Source organism: Trachurus trachurus (assembly GCF_905171665.1).
Source record: "Trachurus trachurus genome assembly, chromosome: 7".
Taxonomy (NCBI): Eukaryota; Metazoa; Chordata; class Actinopteri; order Carangiformes; family Carangidae; genus Trachurus; species Trachurus trachurus.
The window spans coordinates 11,372,017-11,395,925 of NC_139901.1; the positions used below are offsets into that span (position 1 = coordinate 11,372,017).

The 23,909-nt window shown below is 41.8% G+C and overlaps 1 protein-coding gene across 1 annotated transcript in view; it reads left to right on the plus strand.

Annotated features, from left to right (window-relative positions):
- Nucleotides 1-3,897: 3,897 nt before the first annotated feature.
- The window catches only part of vstm2la (V-set and transmembrane domain containing 2 like a), a gene marked incomplete at both ends in the record, with an annotated part of 57,169 nt that continues 37,157 nt past the window's right edge, over nt 3,898-23,909 (plus strand). Inside the window, one exon of the mRNA XM_083975060.1 lies at nt 3,898-4,015. Coding sequence (XP_083831186.1) covers nt 3,898-4,015 — 118 coding nt within the window. The remainder of the gene's footprint in view (nt 4,016-23,909) is intronic.

The following is a 23,909-nucleotide window of genomic DNA, read 5'->3' on the forward strand; positions in this document are numbered from 1 at the left end:
GCTGGGAAGCTAGCTTTTTTTAATGTCAGTTGGCTTGATCTTTTCCAGGTTGCCAGATGATAGCCAGTGAGGAGTTAACAGTCTACTCAGAAGTATTTCTGCAGTCTGATTTGTTGAGCAGTCAAGTCCCCCATGCAAACAGAGGTGTGTGCAATGATATGGTGCAACAGGATCCCTGTTGTGATGAGGCCCTTAGACCCTTGGAATAATTTTGGAAAATCGAGAAAAGGAAGAAGTCTACCTAAGAACTCCTCGGGAATCTCAAGTCAGCGAAGCATCCACAATCAGGACAGGCATGAGAATCATGTAAAGGCAGACAGCTGGTACCCACCTGTGTCCACTGCCAGGTGAAATGACTGTATGTGACAGGTGCCTGAGCTGAAGTCGACAAGCTGACTCGGAGCAGACATATTCAGCCATGAACATGCTCATACAGACAGCAGACACTCACTCACTGAAGTGATGCTAATGGGGGTAGAGGCAGCTCTGGACTGGCTTCTTCACACTCTACATTTATTAATGTCAATCTAAATTTAAGGCAGCAGGGGCCAGTGGGTGAATGACAAAACTAACCTAAGGGATTTGAATCTTAATTCTGAGATTTCCTTAATTACAAGCGGATGGGAAATGGGATGGGGGACACTTTTCTAGTATGGAACTTAAATTAAACATGCTTGGTTGGTCAGTCGCTGCAGTGTTGACAACTTAAATGTATTAAAAAATGTCCTGAATTCCACAAAGTGATAGATAAATGAGCCCACACACATAAAACTTACAGTACCATTCAAATTTGCTCAAAACAAAATGGTTAATTGCTGCTATAGTTCAGCTGTCAGTCAGAGCCTGGGCTCAGCTGCTGCCTAAAGTTTGGCCACTCTCACTCTGTTATTGGACACTGCAGAAAACATTCATTTCCCCCTGATTGTTTTATTGGGGCATGGTAAAATATTACCAAGGCATATGCCCCAGTAAATGGTGCCTACAGACACCCAAGAGGTAAACTGAACACCAGCTGGTGATCACCATAAAGGCGAGTCAGCCAGCAACTGAAAATGTATACTGTCTCTTTTGTTCTCCCTCTTCGCATTATTTTCCTCATTGCTGTTGATTTTTATGGAAAATGTTGAAGAAAGGTTTTACGTGTCTTCGTACCGTTCTGTTTGTCTGAAAAAGTAAATGAATATCTGTTGCATTGACTTGGAAAAGAAAACGTTACTGGAGTCTGGTATTACAGTCTGTTACACTACATTTAAGGGTGGAGACCACATGTTCTTTTGTTCCACAAACAAAATTACTCCATTCAAACACCTGGTAATGTCTAGACTGTATTCAATAATCTACAAATAGCAGTAATGGAAGAGGAATGGAAAAATGAACAAGAACCGTGTTAATGGACAGGAAGCCCTCGGGAAACATTTGAATTGAAAATGTCCACCTGTCTCAAATATCTAAAGTACAGGTTTTGCAGGGCTAATGGAACAAAATACTGTGAACAAATTAGGTAGACTTATATTTTCTGATAGAAGGTGCAACGCTATGTTTGGAAGAAAAGGTATAATACTGCATACTGACCTGTACTTGGAGGGGTGGAGGGGTAGCCCCATGGTTTGCTCTCTCAAGGGACAGTTTTCAGTTGAAGACAAAATGAGCAACGATTTATTTAATCAAAAGAAATGTAAAGATGTCAGCTCACAATATGCCCAATGAACGCAGGAGCATTTAAAAGATGGCTTTTACACTAAAAATAACTTCATATTTTACAATTCTGCCTTCATTTAAAATGTAACCGTGTGCAACTACTGCCCAGATACAAATTAATAACATAAACCATACTTTCTTTTTCTCTGTAACAAACATAAAACCGATGCATTAATATAAATTATTTTGGAAAAAGGCTGTCTCTGCTTTGTGACATACAATATATTGCTTTGCCTGTTAAGATGGACAGAATGTCTCCCCAGCTATTCTGTCCTTTGGGAGTTGCATATAGTTACATAAAATCCAATAGCCCGTAAAAGCCCTCAGTGTGGCTTGTCATTGAAAATATTATCTTCCACTGTTCAATATGTGACCAACACTGAGGCTGCTGCATTTCAGCACCACGGACAGCAACTCAGCACAGAGCCACAGCACAGTGTTTCCCTGATCAGTCTTGAAGGCTGACACAGTTTACCCAACACTGAGCAGTAAAATTCACTCACTCTCTAGTCATCATCATTTTGTGTCATTACTGACAGCCGTACCCACTGTTGATATGTTCAGATTTAAGAAATGTAGAGCATGGTTATTATAGGATTGTTTGCATAAAAGTGTAGAGTCATCCAGCTGTAGCCTAATTCCTGCATTTATGAAATGTAGAGTGTTTCTTTGTACATACAATGTCCACTACTTTCTTTTATTGCTCCATTATAAATACTTGAGAGCGCTGTGGGATTTTCTTTACCACTCACACACTTAAAAACACTCTCCATTCAGGAAATACATCTCATATTATTAGATGAGACCAGTATAAAAAAATTCCAGGATGTCCTGCCAATGAGATTACTGTAAAGGTACTGAAAATTACTGCATTATTTAAACTGCCCCCCCCCCCCCCCCCCCCCCCCCCCCCCCACACACACACACACACACACACCACTTTCATTCTTTCCCACCTCCTGATACTCTCTGCAGGTCCTCCCACCTCCAGAGCTGTGGAGTCTGGATCTGCAAAGGATAATGACCTACTGCCCCATTGATCCTGTTAGACACCTGCTGTTGAACTTGCTTTAATTAATATTAATAATTTTACTGTAATTTTCTATCATTGTCGCTTATATTAGTAGGTGCATTACAGTTAGGCTACCACTAATAACTAACTATTATTAATATTGCTATCATGGTGGTCTTTCCATCTCTCATTTTTTTTCCTTCTGCTTGGCCCCCTGCCTTCTCTCTCTCACTTTCTGTTTTTCTCCCAACCCAAAGGGTCGCGACAGATGGCCACCCACCCTGAGTATGGTTATGCTTTGCCTCTTAAAAGGAGGTTTTATTCCATGCTACTGTCATCAAGTGCTTGCTCTTGGTGGGAATTGCTGGGTCTCTGACCTCCACTCCACTTTTTCAAACTAATTTTCAGAAAAAATGTGGTGTTAGTCCCTACATGTGGCCCAATACAGTGTCCCTTGCAAAAAGGCTTTTAGGTGTTACACTACAGACCGTCCAGTAGCCTAAAAATTGTGCACACACTAAATCGGTGATGTTCCTGAATCACAAACGAGAGCCCTGACAGCAAAAACATTGTGAACATTACCTAAATGTTACATTTGCTAACTTTAGTTTTATTTCACGATTAATATTTAACAGATATGAGGTTGAAATGTAAAAAGGAAGTGAGAAGGACAAACCTTTTATATAGCCTAGCTATTGTATTTGCCATGAATATAACAGTTAAATATATAATTACGGTCCTAAGCCTTTCACTGGTCACTCGTTGTTCCGTAAAAGCGCATTTTGTGGTCGAAATATTAACCAACGGTGAAGTTTCGGGGCAGGTTAGTATCACTCCGCCTGTAACTGATATTCCTCGTTGAAAGTCGCGGCACTTCCCGTATGAGGGATGTGTTCATCCGCCGCATGTAAAGCCGAGAGAAGGGAAGTGGGTGCTCAGTCAGTGTGAGCTGGCACTGAGGGAGGCTGCAGCGACTTCTCCGTTTCCTTATTTCACACACTGCCTTCCGCGCCACAGCAAGTCACCTGGATTTAAAAAAAAACGCAACAAAAAAAGCAACAACAACAAAAGAAAAATAAAGAAGACATCTATATAAATTTAAAAAATAATAATAATAACGACGTGCCCCTCCACCCGATGTGAAAGAGAAAGAGGGGGGAAAGGAGAGCAGATAAAACAGAAGAGAAATGGGAGCGTTTAGGGTGCTGCTGGGGAGTTTGCATTACATGGGACTCTACATTCAACTTAGTGTCTGCACGAGGCAAGCTGGACACGGCGAGGTAGAGAACCACATCTCTGGGAACGGTAGGTTTCACACACTCCTGCACTTCACCTCCCTTCACAGAGGAGAGGACGACATAGGTGATGTGATGCTGTATCTGCTCACATGCATTAAACAAAGAGCAGCACGCGCGCCGAGGGGCTGATGCTGATGATATGGCAACTCATTTGATGAATTGTGTGTTTGTTCTGTGATTGCACTGTGGATAGATAAAATGTATAAGATCTGTGCTGCCATGGAAGAGTTTGAATATGTGCAGTGGCTAAATCAACCTGTCATTGAGTCGGTGCGTGTGTTTTATTTATCTTGTTAGACCCACAAGGTGTCTATAACCTTATTTAGTTGTGTAGCCTATATTTGGACCAGCTGTTGTTGTTATTCAGTCGGGGTGGCTAAATTCACATTTACTCCATTGCCCTCCTTTAATGAGTGTCAGGGGGACAGTGGTCTCTGAAATGACCGGTAACAGTGATGTACAGTGAGTCAGTGCTCATGAGTGACACAGGATTGTGTTTTTTCTGAGCTGCAGCTCTTCAGCTCCTCACCCTGCTCTCCCCCTGATCAGCGGGTTGATTAATCCAGCAGGAGCAGAGGTGATGTCAGCTCACAGAGATGGAAGTTAATGCTGTCCTTTTTTAATATCCCCCATGGACAATCAATCCTCCCTTTTTCCACACTTAGGATCTTCCTCATCCTATCTCACCAGGAGCTTCCCTAAATGGCCTCCAGTGTTTACACATGGTTACGTCATGCAGTCTTATTACACAGAGAGAGTGTCCTGGCTCAACGCTTTGTCCTGGCAACTTTGGCTTGGGCTGCAAGTCTCCACAGGTGTTTTCACGCTGGCAGTGTGGCAGATGTGCCAACGGCTCTAAGTTTGTGTGGGTTGAGACTTGAGACAGAGGGGAGAGTGGCGCGGAAGTGATGGCCAGCAGGTCTGAATGTCTCAGTTGCCCTTGAGACAGTGACTCTTACAGATCTGTTACCGGCTTCTTCTGACTCCTGTAAATGTGCTCCATCATCATCAGGCGCAGCAGCAACGGCTCGACATCCATGACTCAGTATTCATCCCACACACTTGAGCTGAAACAGGCAAAATTATATTAAATATCAAAGTGTGATTACAACACAGATAAGATTCCCCCTCTCCCTTTCATTGAGACACTGATACGCACAAATAAAATTATCTTGTCAGGTATAATCATGTCTGCACTCTGCACCCACAAAAAGTGATTAATTGAAACATGATAAGGGTGAGTTGTGGACTGACAATGGGCAGGTGCGTCCGCTACAGAAAGACTATAAATAAAGTTTTGATTTTTATTTCTAGCTAATATTAACTGTTTTTCTGCGCTGAGAGAAACAATACCATTTGATTGGAAGCGAGGAAAACAAAGCAAGACTCTCTCTGGACAATTTTTTTTTTTTTTTAAACTAACCCTAACCCTAAAAAAATCCATCTACCAGCTCAGTCATTAACATATTATATCTCACTAGTTTAATCCATGTTCTTTGACATATTGGGTCGTGTCTAAAGCTGCACTGGCTTCATGTTTATTGTGCAGACATAAGACCAGTATTAATGTATCTAAGAAGAAAGCAGCAGAGCCGATTCCCCAGACTGTCAATTTGTTATTCTTTGACTCAAGCACCACTTACTAGCTTTTCATCTGCTGATGGAGGTTGCTCAGTAGTCATGAATATGAATAACTCGGGTGACATTAGAAACAGGTGGTTGGATGTGGTTGGGTGGTGGTGTTCAGATATGAGTTAGACATGGAACTGTTTTGGTCTGGTATTGTCCATTTCCCTCGTTCATTTAGTCTCTTTCTCATGTGTGATTTTATATTCTACTCCAGTCTTCTTTTCGGTGGGGAGTCTGGGTATCTTGAGGTTGTGCCTGCAGAGACCATAAGGTGTTAAAAGTTTGCTAGCAGGTCCAGTTTCCTTTATCGGACTTAAAAACCCAGACAAGGTATCCTTATAGTCCAACAGAGTCTCACTTGGATGTGCCATGGTCTGTTCCCCCTTTCAGCAGAGTCCATCCTTCAGGCCTATTATATGCACCATCCATAGATGTTTTGTCTCTTTGTACTGAGGATTTATCTGTACTTAAGTTCAAACTATTGATTATTTTGTTGCTATGCGGAGCAGCATGGCTAACATTTCATGGCAGGTTAGTGCAGCCGTGACATAAAGGATCTGAATGTGTTTTTGCACTGAATAATGTGCTTGTGGGAGCAGATGTCTTAGAACAGTGGGGATGTGGGATTTTTATGGAAATGAGTGTGTGCAAATACACTTGTTTTTGTTTTGTCCTGAGGGTAGCATGATAAAAAAAAAGAAAGAGGAGGGCAACTACAGATATAAAACTCTTAAAGATGTGAGAGCGTTGGCAAATTCATGCTGTAATTTCTAACTGAAATACCAAGCAGCCTTGAAATGTAATAATTAGTAAAACATCAGGAACACGGGGCATAAAGCTCCGGTATGAAGTTAAGTCTAATAGGATTGTCAGATGGATCGCTGGTGTAATGACTTTCAGGGTGGGAGTGACGAGGATTTAGGGATAAAGACAAGGATAAGCCCACCTGAAGTCACTTTAATACCGGCATATTTGCAGAATAAGTTTTACCACTTGTTTTTTTAGACTGTCCATAGCTGTTTGGTGAATTCACAGAATGAGTCACATCAAATAAATGGATTGACGACGAGGTCAAGTTAGGGAAGTCAAGAGGCATTCATCTGCTTTTCTGAAAATATGTGTGGGATACTATTACCCCTCCACCCCAACTCATTCTCCTTTTCCTCTTACTGGCTCCATGAGGTAAAGAGCATAAGGAAAGAAAAATCTGTACATTTGGAAATCTTTTGCTCAATTTTCGTACTGCTCTGGGCTACGTCTGCCCAGACGTTGTTTTAGTCATTGATACTTTTCAATTACCTCCTAATTAGGGCATGGTTATCCAGCGAGGCGATTGTTTCAGCCAGTCGATTGCCTTAATTAATCACGGGAGGGTAAACGAGCGGTTGGGCCATTGAGGTGCTGAAACTTTGCAAAAGAAAATGAACCGTAACAATGCAACAGGAGCAGTGCTAACAGACATTCTCCACTGTTTCTTTTGCATCAGTCAGAGACATTACAGTTGTTGTCTCCACTGCCTGCAAGCCTGCACTGAGGGCTTAGCTCTTCACCCTGCTTTGACCTCCATCACCAAAGGAACCAGCCCCATTCTGATTCCTATTATGAGATCGTATTTGAACCATTTTTTCTCCAGTTGAAGAGGTGAATCATTTACCATTCAGTGAAGACAGAATCCTTTATGGCTGCTTCACCACCTTTAAAAGGCTTCAGACCGGGTTGCTCCTCTACACCATGACAACAGTTGAGGAGAATACACAGGGACGGATGCATGAGGATAAACCCATGACACAGATGAACGCAATACCACCCCTTCTTTAGCACCTCTCCTATTGGGTTCCTTGTATCATGAATTGGTAGCGGTGGGAATAATAATACAATATCATCACAATACTACAATATGTTGTGATTTCAAACATTTTCTGATACCCTGAGTGTTGCAGTAACAGAATTGCAATAATATCACGAGCAGTGCTGGGCAAGTTATTGGAAACTAGTAATTAGTTACAGTTAATACTTGCTTTTTTCAAGACAAATTAATCACTTTTTAAATGACTGCTTCATAGAAGTAATTAGTCACTTGGAAAGGAATTTTTTACTTCTTTGTTTTTTCTTAAATCCTCTTATTAATGTTCCCAGAGGGACAGGGTGTTATTGTTGTGTTCCTGTGAGACAGTGTGGGACAACTGTCAACATTCATTTGTCATCGTTGTGCCCATTATCAGTGCGATAAAACACAATTGATTTTGAAACTTTTGATAGATGCCTTTATTAGAACCTTCAAAACAAGGCTTTAGTGCTCTGTAGCAGCACGTTGTTTGGTTCTATGCTTCAGAAGATTAGAAATGTCATTTTTCGTGTGGGCTGGTAGTGTTGTGTGACCACCCCCACCAAATCAGGTGATCATTGATCATAAATATAATATAATCCTTTGAAGTTTTTTTTTTTTAGCTATTTCATTATAATTGCATTATTTCATTTCCAAAAGTACACTCCTTGATCATACAAAAAGTAATGTGGTACTCCCAACACTGGTTGTGATAAATTGTGATTTATTCTGCAACTTCCCATTAAGTCCTTTAATAGAATAAAATCTCTTTCATCTATAGATAAAGTTATCTACTCTGTTTATGTTGCAAAATGTGACAGACAGACTGACCAACATAGTCATAAAAAGTACTTGCGGGTTCTCTCTAGTAGCAAAAACTTCAAGTTGTACACTTAAGTTATATAATAAAAGATAGATGCTTGGTGTTTGTGAATAAAAAAATATCGTGAAACTAGGCCGTATCAATTTTTCCTGCAGCCCTTGAAATTTGTGGGGAAATAGGACTTCCACTCAAAGCTAACTGGATCATTGAGGCAGTGACATCACGCTACTGTTAGACTATTAAAAATTTAACAGTGTCCAATGCAGTATCACTGGCAAGGATTCAGCAGCAGCTTGTGGGGTTTACTCGTGTGTTGTGCAGAATCAGACACCAAATGTCCCCGTCTGCTTCTCGCACTCGCTCACACATCACCGCAGATGGAGGTGTGCTGACATGACATGTGGGTTTCCATACACCGTCATACATTAGACAAACAACAAATCAGGTGCACTGAGTTTTCTGTATTTATTTCCACCGAAGACACTGTTAACTGGATCAGCTGATACGGGCACCCGTCCAAGTAGCCCTGAATAAACACTGCATGCGATTGGCGTTTTCTAAAATAATTACATGAGCAGCTGCTTCATCACATCACAGAGATTTTGTAATAATGTTCACCCAAATTAAATTAGAATTATACAGAAAACAAAACAACGCTTCATTTTTTTCCACCTCTGTTAGTTCAGCATCGAAAAAAAGACACACTGACTCATTCACAAACATTATGCCGCTGAGTCAATTTTTATTTTTTTGAAGCAGCTTCCCTAGGAGCATACGTTTATTGTTCTTTTAATGGCTCTATTTCAGGTACTGTTGTTCAATTGCTAGTTGGTTTTAAGACAGCTGCTTTCTCTCTCCCCCAGTATCGGCAAACACATTTGTATCGCCTCACAACAGACATTTTTTATTGCTGCTTTAGAATTAATTCAGTGACAGAAGGTATTGACTTTTTTCACCTTTATGGCATCACCCCTTGGTCTCATACAATTTATGTTCATACCTGTTAATTAATATAAACTTTCTTCATTTGTCTTTGTTATGTCATTTATTTTTGGGTCGCCTCGTGAAAAGACATTGGACTCACTGTCTTCCACCTTTTTTGTGCGTCCACGTTTCTCAACATTTCCAGTTGAATATCTGAACTTCTCAGAAAAGCGAGTCAGGGTTCATCATACGGTAACCAAGAAAATGAAGAAGTATGTTTTCCCCAGAGCTTTATGATACAAACAACCACAACAAAGACACAAAAAAAAGTAAAAGTGCGAGAGGAGATTGGCTGGATCTTTGATGGAAGTGATTATGCCATTGCAATGAAACCCACAAGCACTCATTTCATATTTCAGTTTAGCATGTTGTGCCTGTTGGAGGTTGTGGCCGTAGACGAGAAACAGTCGACCAATCAGAGATTTGTGAGCAGCATTGGCCTTAGTTTAGCAAAAAGTTTAAATCCTGGCAACCTTGCAGTTAAAACAAGTCACATGTGAAGCCACAACTTTCTTTTCTTACATTTTTGTTTTTGTACTGATTTATCAAACTAAATACAACATATTGTTGGGCAAGATTTAGAATTTCTCTTTTTATTATTTTATTATTTTACCTTTGTGAAGAGAGAAGCTAGCTGTTTTCCATTCCCAGTCTTTATTCTAAGATAAGATAAGCTAAGATAAGCTAATCAGAATGGGTATATACGTAGCTTTCAGCAAGAGACTAAATAAGCAAATTTAACAGTTCATTACTAATGTCAAGCAACAGTTGGCTGATACCTGATAGCTGTAGTCATGTTCAGGATGAGTTGTCTATCCATATTAAATTAAATAACATTTATTAAAGAAAATCAGTGTGCCACCATGAGCGCTTTGAAATAGAAACTAGCTGCTCTATAACAATTAGCTGAATAGCTGATTAGTTGGTCACAAGGGTATTAATCAACAGCAGCACTGATCATTTATTAATTGCTAATTTATCAAGACAAGTTGCAGGTTATTTGCTGGTTGCTGGTTCTCATGTGAGCTAAATATCTCTAGTTCTTTGACAGTCAGTGCACATTTTCATATTAGTTTACCCATTAAATAAATCATTATCACATTTCATGATTATAAAATCATAACAATAAGCGATAATGATAACAGAAATAACCTAGTTGCAGTCTCCTCTGTAGCCTACTCTAAGCTCATTCAGTACCTTTATTATTTTGTATTTTGTGCAGTGTAACCCAGTTTGCCTCAATATCTTTTCCAATTTGCTTTGATGCTCTTTCCAATATGTGACTTAGCCTAAATTTGTTCCTGGCCTAGAATACTCTTTTACTATTTATTTATCTGACTGTCAGTGGCTGTGTTGCTCAGAAAGAGACAGAAAAATGGAAAAGAGGGAAAGTGTCAGAACAAACAGGAGGGTTGGGTGAGGTAACAGAGGAGAGAGGGACGGGCTGACAGTTTTAAAGCTTGTTGGCACTCAGCAGTAGGTAGAGTCAGTGTGTTTAGGTCCTGACCTATACTCGTCACAGAGAAGACAAGTGCTGCAGGGCAGCCAAGGATGAATTACACAAAGGAAATTATGTGTTTAATACACAGCATGGTCATCTCAGGACTCAATAATCAATCTTTCACATCACCTGGCTTTGTCTCCATACTCTGTCATCAGCAGAGATGTGATCCATGACCTTTTCATATTGATGTGTGTTGATTTTTCTGCTTCCCGTCATTTAGTGAAACACTAGCAGCGATTTGAGTTTTGTGTATTGTACTGTATTCATCATGATAGCTGCTGAATTTTTGAACATTGAAAATGTAATATATTAAAAAAAAAGTACAGACTGACGTGTGTTTTAACCTACCCTGACTAGATAAAGTCAGGTGGAGTTGGGGCGGGGCATTGATGCTTAACAGGAAGTCACATGTTTGTGTCCCAATTCAAGGGTTGCATCCTTCGGAGGATGTGGTCTCCAAAGATGAGGTCCTTCGTATATAAAGGCTAAACTGAAATTACATGCTCTGGTTAAGATTATGGGCTCTAATTTCGTGAACTAGGTGCAGGCGGAGCGGATCAGGCCTGCGCCTCGCCTTCGCTTCGCCAACGGGGAGTGGTCAGGAGCAGATTGCGATTTTCCTTCGAAACGCAGCGGAGCGCATCCCGCCTACTTCCCTCCCACCGGCGCAAATGGCATAGAGGGAGGAGAGAAGGCGTGGAGTGGGTTTGACACAGCCGAGTCAGATCTTCACCAATCAAATGAGCTCCTCTCCTCGCCTTTAAATCCGCCGCGCGCGCAAGGCGGACGTTTGATTTCACCGTGGAAGAGAAGATTTGAATCAGGACCTACAGATTGCAGCATAGACATTCAGAACATCTATATTGATTGTCCCGTCACACTGATGACAGATCAAAGGCTGCACAGATGAAAGATGAGGATGGATTACTGCTGTGTTGACACTACACGATTATCTGCTATATTTATGTATTTACTTATTGATTTATTGAGCCGCATCGTCACGCGACCATAACAAATAAAACTGAAAACAAATAAACTATCATCTCTCACAGCAAACCACATCATAGTGAGCAGATATTCACATCTCCCCTCTCAGGTAAATTCTAAAGAAAAAAGAAAAACAGAGACGCTCCGCGATGCCTCCGTTACGCACCTCCTGATTGTGGTTTGCTGTGAGAGATGATAGTTTATTTGTTTTCAGTTTTATTTGTTATGGTCGCGTGACGATGCGGCGCTGGCCCCTAATAAATCAATAAGTAAATAAATAAATAAATAGCTGATAATCTGCAACGGCACAGTGTGTAGTGTCAACACCTGCTCTTGGGACATCCACGGCTGTCTCAGTCCCTCCGTGGTTTCATCTGTGTTAATTCAGTCAGGCTGAGTTTCCATTACGCAAGCCTTTGATCTGCCATCAGTGTGACGGGACAATCTATATAGATATAGGTGTATGTGCTGATTCAGATACAATAAATAGGGGTTATTGTGATTATTATTATTATTATTATTATTATTATTATTATTATTATTATTATTATTATTAATTGCATTTAAATGTGCCTGGAACTGTGGAAATCTGCCTGTGAGGTCTTGGTGACGTGTACGCACTGCGCGCTGGGCAGTCAAATTGCCACTGCGCTGGCTGCGCTTCGCCTTGGGCTGAGAGTAGACCAGGTTGGAGCTGGCGAGCTTTCGGCGCACTCTCCGCGCGGTCTATCGGCAACAAATTGTCACTGCGCCACGGCGAATCTGTCGACACCTCCCCCTGCTGCGCGACCACTCCCATCTCAGCGCACAGCAGTCTGCCAATTTACCGAATCCGCTGCGCACCTTGTTGCACTGGACGATAATACCACTTCGCCAGCTGCGTCAGGGCTCGCCTCGCTGCGCCACCCTGAGTTGCGCCAAGAAATTAGGGCCCTATGACTTTGCATCACCAGTGGATCTTGTTGCCTTTCAGTTTTACGGTCCTTGGCTTATAGGCCGGGAGCCAGGTCCACCCCTCAGGATGTTTTTTGCTACCTTTTTTTCACTATTATTTCTTGTTATCCCATACATTGGGCCATCACAAGTTGATAACCTCCACCCCCAGCAAGGATCCGTTTGGCCCCAGGGGCCAAAAAACCCCCTTTTTGGGAAAACCTTCTGGCGAAATGATGTAATGGCATATATTAGGGTACTGCAACTGCATACATGGTCAGATAACTCTGAAATTTTGCATGGTGTATCCTGACACATAGGGGAAACTATCAGAATAATATTCTGGGGCTTACTGCCTTCCTATTTTCAAATATCACCCTCAGTTTATCCCAAAAGACAAAAAAATGTGTTTCCGCCTGACAAATTGTCATCAAATATGATCATTTTAAAGCATTTATTATACATATCACTGCCTTAGATGGATATGAAAAACTTCCCACATGTGTAAGCCTCAATTTAAGCCCAAGATGACCTTTCTATCTAGAAGATTACACCTGCTATGACCAAAGTCTTCCAGTGTCCTACCTCAAAATCAGAGAAAACGGAACTTTCAGCATTAGCATTCCAAATGGGATTAAGCATGATTTCTTGTACATAAACTGTATCTCAAACAAGATTGGAGGCTTTAGTTATAGGCTACTACTATACTATCTGAAGTTAATTACATGAAAAGTGAATAATGTTACACCCCCAGGTGGACCAGGGTATCAGGGTACAATATAAAAATAAATGCTAACCGATTTACACACACCAACACACTTACCAACTGACACACTTTAACCAACCAACTAGTCTATGGGCCAGACCAGATTTTGGTACCACTCAGAGTGGCAAAATCTAGTAACATTTTTTGAAAAGGTACATGTCCATAGATGATATTTTGGTATGATAACCCATCCTAAGTGGTAGCTTTATGACAGTTATCAGCTCATAAAGTTATCAACCCCCTGCAAAAAATAGGCCTCTAAACGCAGGGGGCATATCTTGTTTTGTGCTCATTTTCAGACCTTTACTCATATGTTATGAGGGCATGTTTGGTAGAATTTTAAAGTGTACAATCCCAGCTTTCATTAAGACCTAGTTTTGGGCCTATCTATAAAAAATATAAAGGTCACATGGTCAAAGGTCAATCTATCTCAACAACTATTTTTCCACTATTTTCGCCTAAACTGTAGTCTTTCTTTTGACACTGTGAAATGTAAGAACAGCACTGACACAAATAACAAAAACTGAAATACTCACAGGACTGTAACAAGTCAGGAAATGTATAATCTTCCCATAATTTCCAACTATGAGGGATGATTATGGGTTTTAAAGTGGAACACGGGCCCAGGCGAGAATTGTCAATAACTGCTTATTCCTCTGTATTTCTCAAAGAGTTTTAAAGTTTTCTATATATCTTTGCCCTAATTATCACCATCATCATGATTATAGTTCAGAGTTAAGGCAACTTATTCATCCTCCTCCATCCTCTGATTTGTGCATGTTTGCGTATTTCTGCATCTACTCCTCCCAATATTTTGCACGTTCTGGCAGGAACGCCATATTCATTAAGGCAAACACGGTAAATGGATTGCACGTGCAATTTTGACCGTTTGAGAGATGCAATCCTCAGTGCGCCCGGTTAGTAGATCAGCTTCAGCATGTGTTTGCATGTACAATCAAGTTTGCATGCACAAACATGTTTTTATACACACAAACCTTTAGTAGATCCGGCCCATAATCAGAAGTTAGTGCTTATATAGTAGTTCTGTACACTGAACATAGGAGTGGTTAAGAGCTTTTCACAGTGATTGACCACAAGTCATTGACCATTGGGGGGGCACACAGGGTGGCCAATCAGGTTTTAGGGGGGGGGCAGGTGCCCCTCCATGTCACCATGGCAGACCCGCCCCTGGGTGAGGCAGGAGAAGTCTGGAAGCCTACAGGTCTTTGTATGTGGTTGAAGGGTCTGATGTTGCTGAGTCAAGGCCAAATTTACCCCCAGGGGACAGTAAAGTATATATCTACAGTATATAATAATAATTTTATTTGTAGAGCACCTTTCAAAACAAAGTTACAAGGTGCTTATATGCAGTATCTATCTAACTATCTATCTATCAACCAGGAGTTGTTGAAGGTCAACCAGTGTGGTTGTGTTGGTCACTGTAGCATGTACAGCAACTCCCAAGCTGATCCCACAAGAGTTCAATTGGGTTGAGGTCTGGACCAGTCATACCTGTGAGTGACACACACATGGCAACACTTTGAGCTCAGTACAAGAGTGAATACCCACAGGAGGATATTGCAGGGGATTTTGGCATTTTTGGGGGGCGCTACCCACTCATCCTGACATCCCAACTCTTCTTAAAGAAATGAAAACCTCAACCTGCGTGCTTGATCCCATTCCATCTAGCTTCTGTCTCCCCATCATTGCTCCTCTCATCACTTCAATTATCAACACCTCCCTCACCTCGGGCTTTGTCCCTCCTTCAATGAAGCTGTTGTCACCCCCATCTTGAAGAAACCTGGCCTCAGTCCCAACATCAACGTCAATTTCAAACCTTCCATTTTTCTCTAAAATACTTGAACATGTCATTTATGCACAACTGAAAGCCCATCTCAGCTAACAACCTATTTGAACCATTTCAATTCCATAGACTAACCCTAACCCTAACATACAGGCAGCTCTTAAATCACCAATGACATCCTCCTCGCCTCAGACTCCGACCACCTCACCATCCTCATCCTTCTCGACCTCACCGTAGCATTCGACACCATCAGTCACTCCATCCTCCTCTCCTGTCTTTCCTCCACCCTAAACATCACTGGAACTGCACTCTCTTGAATTCAGTCATATCTGCTCCTCCACTGTCCCCCTGTCCCAAGGTGTCCCCCAGAGTTCAGGGCTTGGTCCCCTCCTCTTCATCCTGTACTAACATCATCCATCGTCAAGGTCTCCAGTTTCACCGTTGCGCCAATGACATCCAGCTTTACAAAATCCATCACTACCAGCCACACCACTCTCATCTCCTGCCTCAACAATATTAAATCATGGATGCAACACAACTTTCTGAAACTTAACAATGACAAATCAGATATTCTTCATTGATCCCAAATCTCTCACAAAATCTACGGACAACTTCACCCTTTCCATTGACTTCATCTCCCTAACTCCCTTCCTCTCACATCCCGTTGGAATTTCCTTTGACAGCACCCTCTCCAATGATCGTTACATCACCCAGATAGTCCAGACTGCCTTCTTTCACTTAAAAAACATTGCCTGATTTCGTCCCTCCCTTCGTCCTAACCCTCTCTGCTGCTGAAACCTTTATACGCCTTTGTCACCACCAGACTTGATTACTGCAACAGCATCTTTTATGGCCTCTCATCCAGAACCCTCAATAAACTCCAGTATATCCAGAATTCTGCTGCCTACCTGCTCACTCATACTTGTCCCCATGACCACATCACCCTCGTCCTCCAAATCCTTCACTGGCATCCTGTTTCTTACCGTATACAGTTTAAAATCCTTCTTCTCACATTTAAAGCACTCCATAACCTGACTTCCTCCTACCTCACTGACCTCCTCGACCCCCACCCTCCTAACCGCTGCCTCCACTCCTTCGATGCCAACCTCCTGTACTCTACCCCCCATGACCAAGCAACAGGGCCGCTGCCCCCTCCCTCTGGAACTCTCTCCCCAAATCCATCTGCAACTGCACCGACCTAGCCTGGTTGGCACGACTTTCCAATGTTGATACTCAGCATTGGGTCTGGCCAAGACGTTAAGAGAATCCATTTCTCAAAGCGCATCCTTCAAACCTGGTTTACCCGCCCCCCTCAAGTGCCTCAGTCTGCTATTGGTCGAAGCCAGAATAGGCGGTGTCGAAGCTTAAACCAATCACACCGCTCTTTCCGCTGCTCCATGCTGCTGTTTACAATGAGGTTCCGGTCGCTGCTCTACTTGAACACGCCTCTACCCAGAGCCGTTGGAGAGGCTCGACGTTGATTGGCTCTCGAAAAAGAGGGTGGAGTTCCCGAAAATTCGGGAGACAGAAATCCAGTTAATAGCACGGTTGGCCAAACTAGAAGTCAGCAGCGCTTTTGCGAGGCGTGACGTCACTAGTGTGGGCGCGACCAGGCTAGCACCGACCTGTCCACCTCTAAGACCCTTATCAAAGTCTTTGAAGCACTCAAAGCACTTTTACACAGTAATGGTGGTGGTAAGCTACAATTGTAGCCACAGCTGTCCTGGGGTAGACTGACAGATGTGTGGCTGCCAATGTGCACCAAACAGCCCCCCTGACCACCACCAAACATTCATACACATCACACGAGGCAAGGTGGATAAGATATCTACGTTACGACAGCGGGTGGGATGGGGCGGGATTCGAACCTCTGGTTATTGGACGACCCACTCTACCTCCTTAGCCACTGTCATCCCAATATTAAATATAATTTAAAATATTAATATAAAATACAACACCAGCTGTATGTGAAATGATTGACTGAAATAGCATTTTAAATTTTTTTTTGAGTTGTTTATATTTAGACATGCTTGTGTCAGAAACTTTGGTCTTGTTTTTGTACTGTGCGTACTGCATAGCTATATGTTATTAATTGAAAACCCCAATAAAAAGAGGAGGCCGCAGACTATGAAGGAGAATGTGAGAGCCAAGAAAGAGTTATAGAGAGTTTATATTCTATTCTGTTACATTGTAATAATGCTTTTCTCAAGTTAACATGTCTTATATTTGTGGTGCTGAAAAGATGAAACAGCAGCTGTAGGGTGGGCAGAGCATTCCATGCCAGTAACCACTGGCGGTAATTCTTAAAAATGGCTGCCACAGTCATCAGAATTAAAATTTGCAGTGGCCCAATATCCACATTCATCAAACATATATTCAGCAATCAGATCACCAAATTTGATGCTTTTATCACAAAATGAACAATTGTCAAGCTATGCCGTCCCACTATAAGGTTAATTGAGCCACCTAGAAAGTATGAACAAAGTTAGCTAAGCAAATAAATTACATCATACTGTATCTGATCAAGGCAATCCCAATATGTATTGAAAACAGATATATGTCTAGAAAGGCTATTTATAACTAATTTATCAATTATTAAAGAGCTAGGATGCTCAAACCTACAAAGCCACATATTTTGGACTGATGATGATGATGATTAGGGTAAAGATGTAAAAAGAGTGCATAAAAATGTGCAAACTGCAAACATGCACAAATCAGAGGATGGAGGAGGATGAATAAGTTGCCTTAACTCTGGACTATAATCATGATGATGGTGATAATTAGGGCAAAGATATATAGAAAACTTTAAAACTCTTTGAGAAATACAGAGGAATAAGCAGTTATTGACAATTCTCGCCTGGGCCCGTGTTCCACTTTAAAACCCATAATCATCCCTCATAGTTGGAAATTATGGGAAGATTATACATTTCCTGAATTGTTACAGTCCTGTGAGTATTTCAGTTTTTGTTATTTGTGTCAGTGCTGTTCTTACATTTCACAGTGTCAAAAGAAAGACTACAGTTTAGGCGAAAATAGTGGAAAAATAGTTGTTGAGATAGATTGACCTTTGACCATGTGACCTTTATATTTTTTATAGATAGGCCCAAAACTAGGTCTTAATGAAAGCTGGGATTGTACACTTTAAAATTCTACCAAACATGCCCTCATAACATATGAGTAAAGGTCTGAAAATGAGCACAAAACAAGATATGCCCCCTGCGTTTAGAGGCCTATTTTTTGCAGGGGGTTGATAACTTTATGAGCTGATAACTGTCATAAAGCTACCACTTAGGATGGGTTATCATACCAAAATATCATCTATGGACATGTACCTTTTCAAAAAATGTTACTAGATTTTGCCACTCTGAGTGGTACCAAAATCTGGTCTGGCCCATAGACTAGTTGGTTGGTTAAAGTGTGTCAGTTGGTAAGTGTGTTGGTGTGTGTAAATCGGTTAGCATTTATTTTTATATTGTACCCTGATACCCTGGTCCACCTGGGGGTGTAACATTATTCACTTTTCATGTAATTAACTTCAGATAGTATAGTAGTAGCCTATAACTAAAGCCTCCAATCTTGTTTGAGATACAGTTTATGTACAAGAAATCATGCTTAATCCCATTTGGAATGCTAATGCTGAAAGTTCCGTTTTCTCTGATTTTGAGGTAGGACACTGGAAGACTTTGGTCATAGCAGGTGTAATCTTCTAGATAGAAAGGTCATCTTGGGCTTAAATTGAGGCTTACAAATGTGGGAAGTTTTTCATATCCATCTAAGGCAGTGATATGTATAATAAATGCTTTAAAATGATCATATTTGATGACAATTTGTCAGGCGGAAACACATTTTTTTGTCTTTTGGGATAAACTGAGGGTGATATTTGAAAATAGGAAGGCAGTAAGCCCCAGAATATTATTCTGATAGTTTCCCCTATGTGTCAGGATACACCATGCAAAATTTCAGAGTTATCTGACCATGTATGCAGTTGCAGTACCCTAATATATGCCATTACATCATTTCGCCAGAAGGTTTTCCCAAAAAGGGTTTTTTTGGCCCCTGGGGCCAAACGGATCCTTGCTGGGGGTGGAGGTTATCAACTTGTGATGGCCCAATGTATGGGATAACAAGAAATAATAGTGAAAAAAAGGTAGCAAAAAACATCCTGAGGGGTGGACCTGGCTCCCGGCCTATTAGCAGTTGTACGGTTGACCTGACTTCTTTTTCCTTCCAGAACTTGATAGCAACTTGTCAACAGGCGACTGCGCCTCTAAGCCAGCCGCAAAGCAGGGCTACCATGGTTACAGCGGGGGGTCACCTAAACATTCTAACAATCAAGATGCGCAAAGAATACGATTATGTATGAGAATACGGGAGGCCACGAAGGATAGGTGTGGTGTGTTCTGCAAGAACAGGCAGGAGAAGGCCGCATTTGGTGGAGCCCTCAAATTGGGACAGGCCTTGTTGCGAAGCTGTGACGCAATCGGCCTTCAACTGGTCCTCCGAAGGATGCAGCCCCCGCATTGAGTCACAGGTGGTCAAATATGACTCAGTCACAGCAGTGATGCAAAGAGTCCCACTGCTGAAATGGTTTCTAATCAAAAGATTGACTCAAAAATGAAGTGTATTGTTGTGTAAATGAGGTCTATTAACAATAAAATACCAAAAGAAAGTGTAAATAGACTGAAAAGGTCTCATGGATTATTGTGTGATATATTTTATACCTCATATTTTCTAAACAGTCAAGAGAAAAATAAAGATTGGACAAATGTAAATTAATATCAAGGATGAATTACAACCATTAAACTGAGCTTAAACCCAATTCTCAGATTTAAAAGTGTATCCTCAGGCTCTCTGTCGGTGTTGTTTGCTTCCATTAGAAGCACACATTGAATCTTGGGACAGGTTTGAGTGTTGGAGCCTTCCTTGTCCAGGTAATGAAGGACAGATTTCTGAAATGCAGCCTCTGACGGATGCGCCCCCTGAGTTGGGACCCAAGCTTCTGTACACTAATTAGGCTGATTTCCACATGCAGAGTGAGGGACGTGTCAATCAAACAGTTTGATTTGGTCAGTGTGGGGTCCAATCCAGCACAGTTATTTAAATCACTCACCTGTGTGGATAGATTGTGAATTTGCCTTGAAACAAAGCTGCTTTTGTTCCTCATGGCAACAGCCGGATGAATCTGCTAAGGGCCCTCAGGGCAACAGTTGGTGGGTTGAGGGGCCCCCTATTTAGCACTTGTTTGTTGAGATTTGGTTGAATTTAATCAGAAATATGCACCATGTAATTTGTGGCACAGGGGCTCCTGGTTTGGGTGTGTTCTTTGAATATTGTGAAGCAGTTGTGTTCAGGCTAAAAACTGGTGTGAACCAGGTGTTGCCCTAAGGCCCTAAGGTTCTCTCTGCTTCAGTGGTGCACATCTACAAGCATTTCATCTAACTATCACAAAACATCTGAGACCGAGTTTTACAGCTGGTGGCACTAATGCTCCAGTTGGGACCCATTAAACCACTCTAGAGTAAGAGGAGGCAACAAGATGATGCAATGAAAAGAACATTGAACATGAAGCACTCATTTGCTTCATGTGTTCACGTGAGGAACATGTCTGTGTTTCATAATCACACCACATCCAGGTTGGGTTTAATTCATGTGGCCTGCTTTATTATTTATTTCATGCTTCATTATATACAGTATGACTTAAAACCCGTAAAAACCTTTTTCTTTGGACAACATTTTTAAAGGTTTTTTCCTTCACAAATTGAAAATACACAGAGAAACAAGTTGAGTTGAATTGGCTCCTTATATTGGGTTTTTATGAAGGTATACAGTAATCATTTGCAGCTCAGATAAGGCCACAAATCCAAGATTCGTGTGTGCATGTGTGTGTCACTGACAACTGCTCTGTATCTGTGGTGGTGACGCAGCACGTCATCTGGAGTGGACGACACTGATCGGTTGTATCTGACTCAAGCAGCCAATTTATCAGTCTGACCCGTACACACACATGGCAGCAGTTCAGGTGTTGTAGTCATTGCTTAACAACGTGGACTCGAGGTCCTCCATCATTCTTGTCTCCCTCTTCCTCCCCTTCCCTCGCCGGTTTCTCCTCGCTGCCGTGCTGTGTGTAATAAACTCTGAATCCTCTCCTTCCCCCTCGATGAGAACGCTCTCTACAAAAATCGGCACAAACAAGCTGCGGGGTCAGTCGGCAGTCAAGGACTCTCCCTCTGTCTCTCTCCATAAGTGCGTTCTGCCAAGCTCGTCCTTCGCTCTCTTTGCAAAGCATTTCACCAGTGTGTGTGTGTGTGTGGCGTGACTCACTTCGGAGGAGAAATGATTGCGAACAGCTTTGAGTGTGGCGATCCAAAGCTGCACTTTCTTTGAGGTGTCCTTCTATGACTGAAACTCATCTCGGAGACTCATCATCCAACCTACGGGCCTGTGTGTGTGTGTGTGTGTGTGTGCATGCACGTGCACATGTGTGTGTGTGTGTGTGAGGCTCTGCGGACGTTGTGTGAGAGATGATAAAGGCAGCTTTGAGACAGATGATCCAAACCCTTGCTCTGTGTATTCTCTGTGCGTGTTTGTGTCTTTGCATGGGTTGTACACCACGAGCCGTGTGTGTGTGTGTGTGTGCCTGCATGTGTATGTGCACGTAAAGATGGAGGGGGGATAGAGTATTCCCTCTATTGCACTCAGCATGATGATGTTGGGGGAAGTGCTTGGCTGTGAAGACTTGTCTGAGAGAGTGTTGCTTATCTTCCATTAGACACATTACTGCCAACGTTGCCACCAAAGTGTAGACACACACACACACCAACACACACTGACTCTCTGATTTAGAGAGACACACACACACTTCTCCTGGGGAGGCACTTGGCAGGATTCATCTGTTGGCAGTCACACTGAGGGAGGAAAGAGGAGGAGGAGGAGGAGGAGGAGGAGGAGGAGGAAGAAGACAGGCAAAGAGGGGAACGTGATGTATCCGTAGTCCAGGATCAGTCATTTGCAGCCTGAAAGAGCTCCTCAGCCTCCAGCCGGCTGCCACATAATTTAGTGAAGTGTCATTGTTCCCTGGAGAGCCTCTCTGATTTGCGTTAGACTTTATTTTTTTCCAAGTGTGCAACTGTATCTTTAAACCACACATTGGTTTGACATTGATTGGTTTTTGTATCCGCTCACAGTGTCATTTCACTTCTCAGATTATCTTGTTTGTTTGACTCTTTTATATAAACAGTCATCCACCTTCATTCAACTTAGAAATCAGCAAATCGTTATTTTCCATCTGTTTCAAACATAAGTCCTGAGCTGTATGGCAGTGTGACGACACACCACGCCTCCTCTCTCTACAGGGATCGTGAGAAATATAAATTGTTCATGAAACAAAAAGAAAATGAAAAGCCAGTGTTGCATATTTGTTCCATTTTAAAAGAATCAAGCGCACACTGCAAAAAGCTGCCTTAGTGCCTCTGAATCACATTTAACGCTGCAATGCAATTACAGGGCTGCCTCATCAGTCTATGGTGCTGAATTTATAATTCACGTACCGCTGACAACTCCTGAAAATAATCAGCAGGTCTGGTGTGCACAAAGTAATATACACGGGTAGCGCATGAGGAGAACATGCAAACCCTACACAGAAAGGCTGAGAATCGAACCCAGAACCTTGCTGCTTGTTGCTAACCACTGCCACACCATGCTGCCAGCAACCAAACACATTACTATACAGTACTATGTTTTGTTAGAAAAGACAAATATCAATATTAAATACTGTGATATCTCCCGGCATTTTTTTCACATTGTATTGTTTGTTTGTAAAAAAAAAAAAAAACCAACAACAACAGACAGCTGAGTCTGAGACGGCTCTCTTCTATCTAAAACTTTGAAACACAATTCAATAATATTGTACATTGTGATATTTGGGCTGAAGTGAATGACCGTTTTTCACATCACTGCAGTAAGAATGTCTGAAACCCATGATTGAAATAGTTAAATCCTGTCTTTTTGTTACTTGTGAATGGAACTATAATGAAAAAAAAGTGCAGGGTCGCACTGACCCCACTATGATGTAGATGATCGATGTATTCTTGAAGATGGATAGTAGCTAATGTTATGAAATATAACAATGCAAATGGTAAACCTGCCGCTGTTGCAAACTGACCTGAACAGGTGAAACTGACAGTAACTGACTGTTCCAATTAACTAACAATTAAGATGCTTCATTATGTTGAAGCTTCATTTTCAGCCGATCCAGCATTTCCATAAAGCAACAATGACATCTCCTAGAAATATTGAAGAGACCGCTGTCATGGTAACAGATATAGTTTGTACTACACTGTACAGTGGTTTTGACAGGGTTTTTCTATTATTATTTTTTACAACGTCACTCTGATAAAATTACATTTTACAGTCGGCTGCAGCTGCCTTTGCACATGTAAGTGTTTCCAAGTTACTGCTCATGTGTTACCTTTCTTTGTTTCGTACTCCCACCCTCTCACCAAACCTACTGATTCCTCACCATGGCAACTGTCTCACGTGAACCTCCTCTATACGCCGTGACGCTTTGGTCTTATGTCGGTTCCTTGGAATAAACTCATCACTTTATCAGTAGGAGGTATCCCATGACTTCAAGCATGAGAGGCCGGC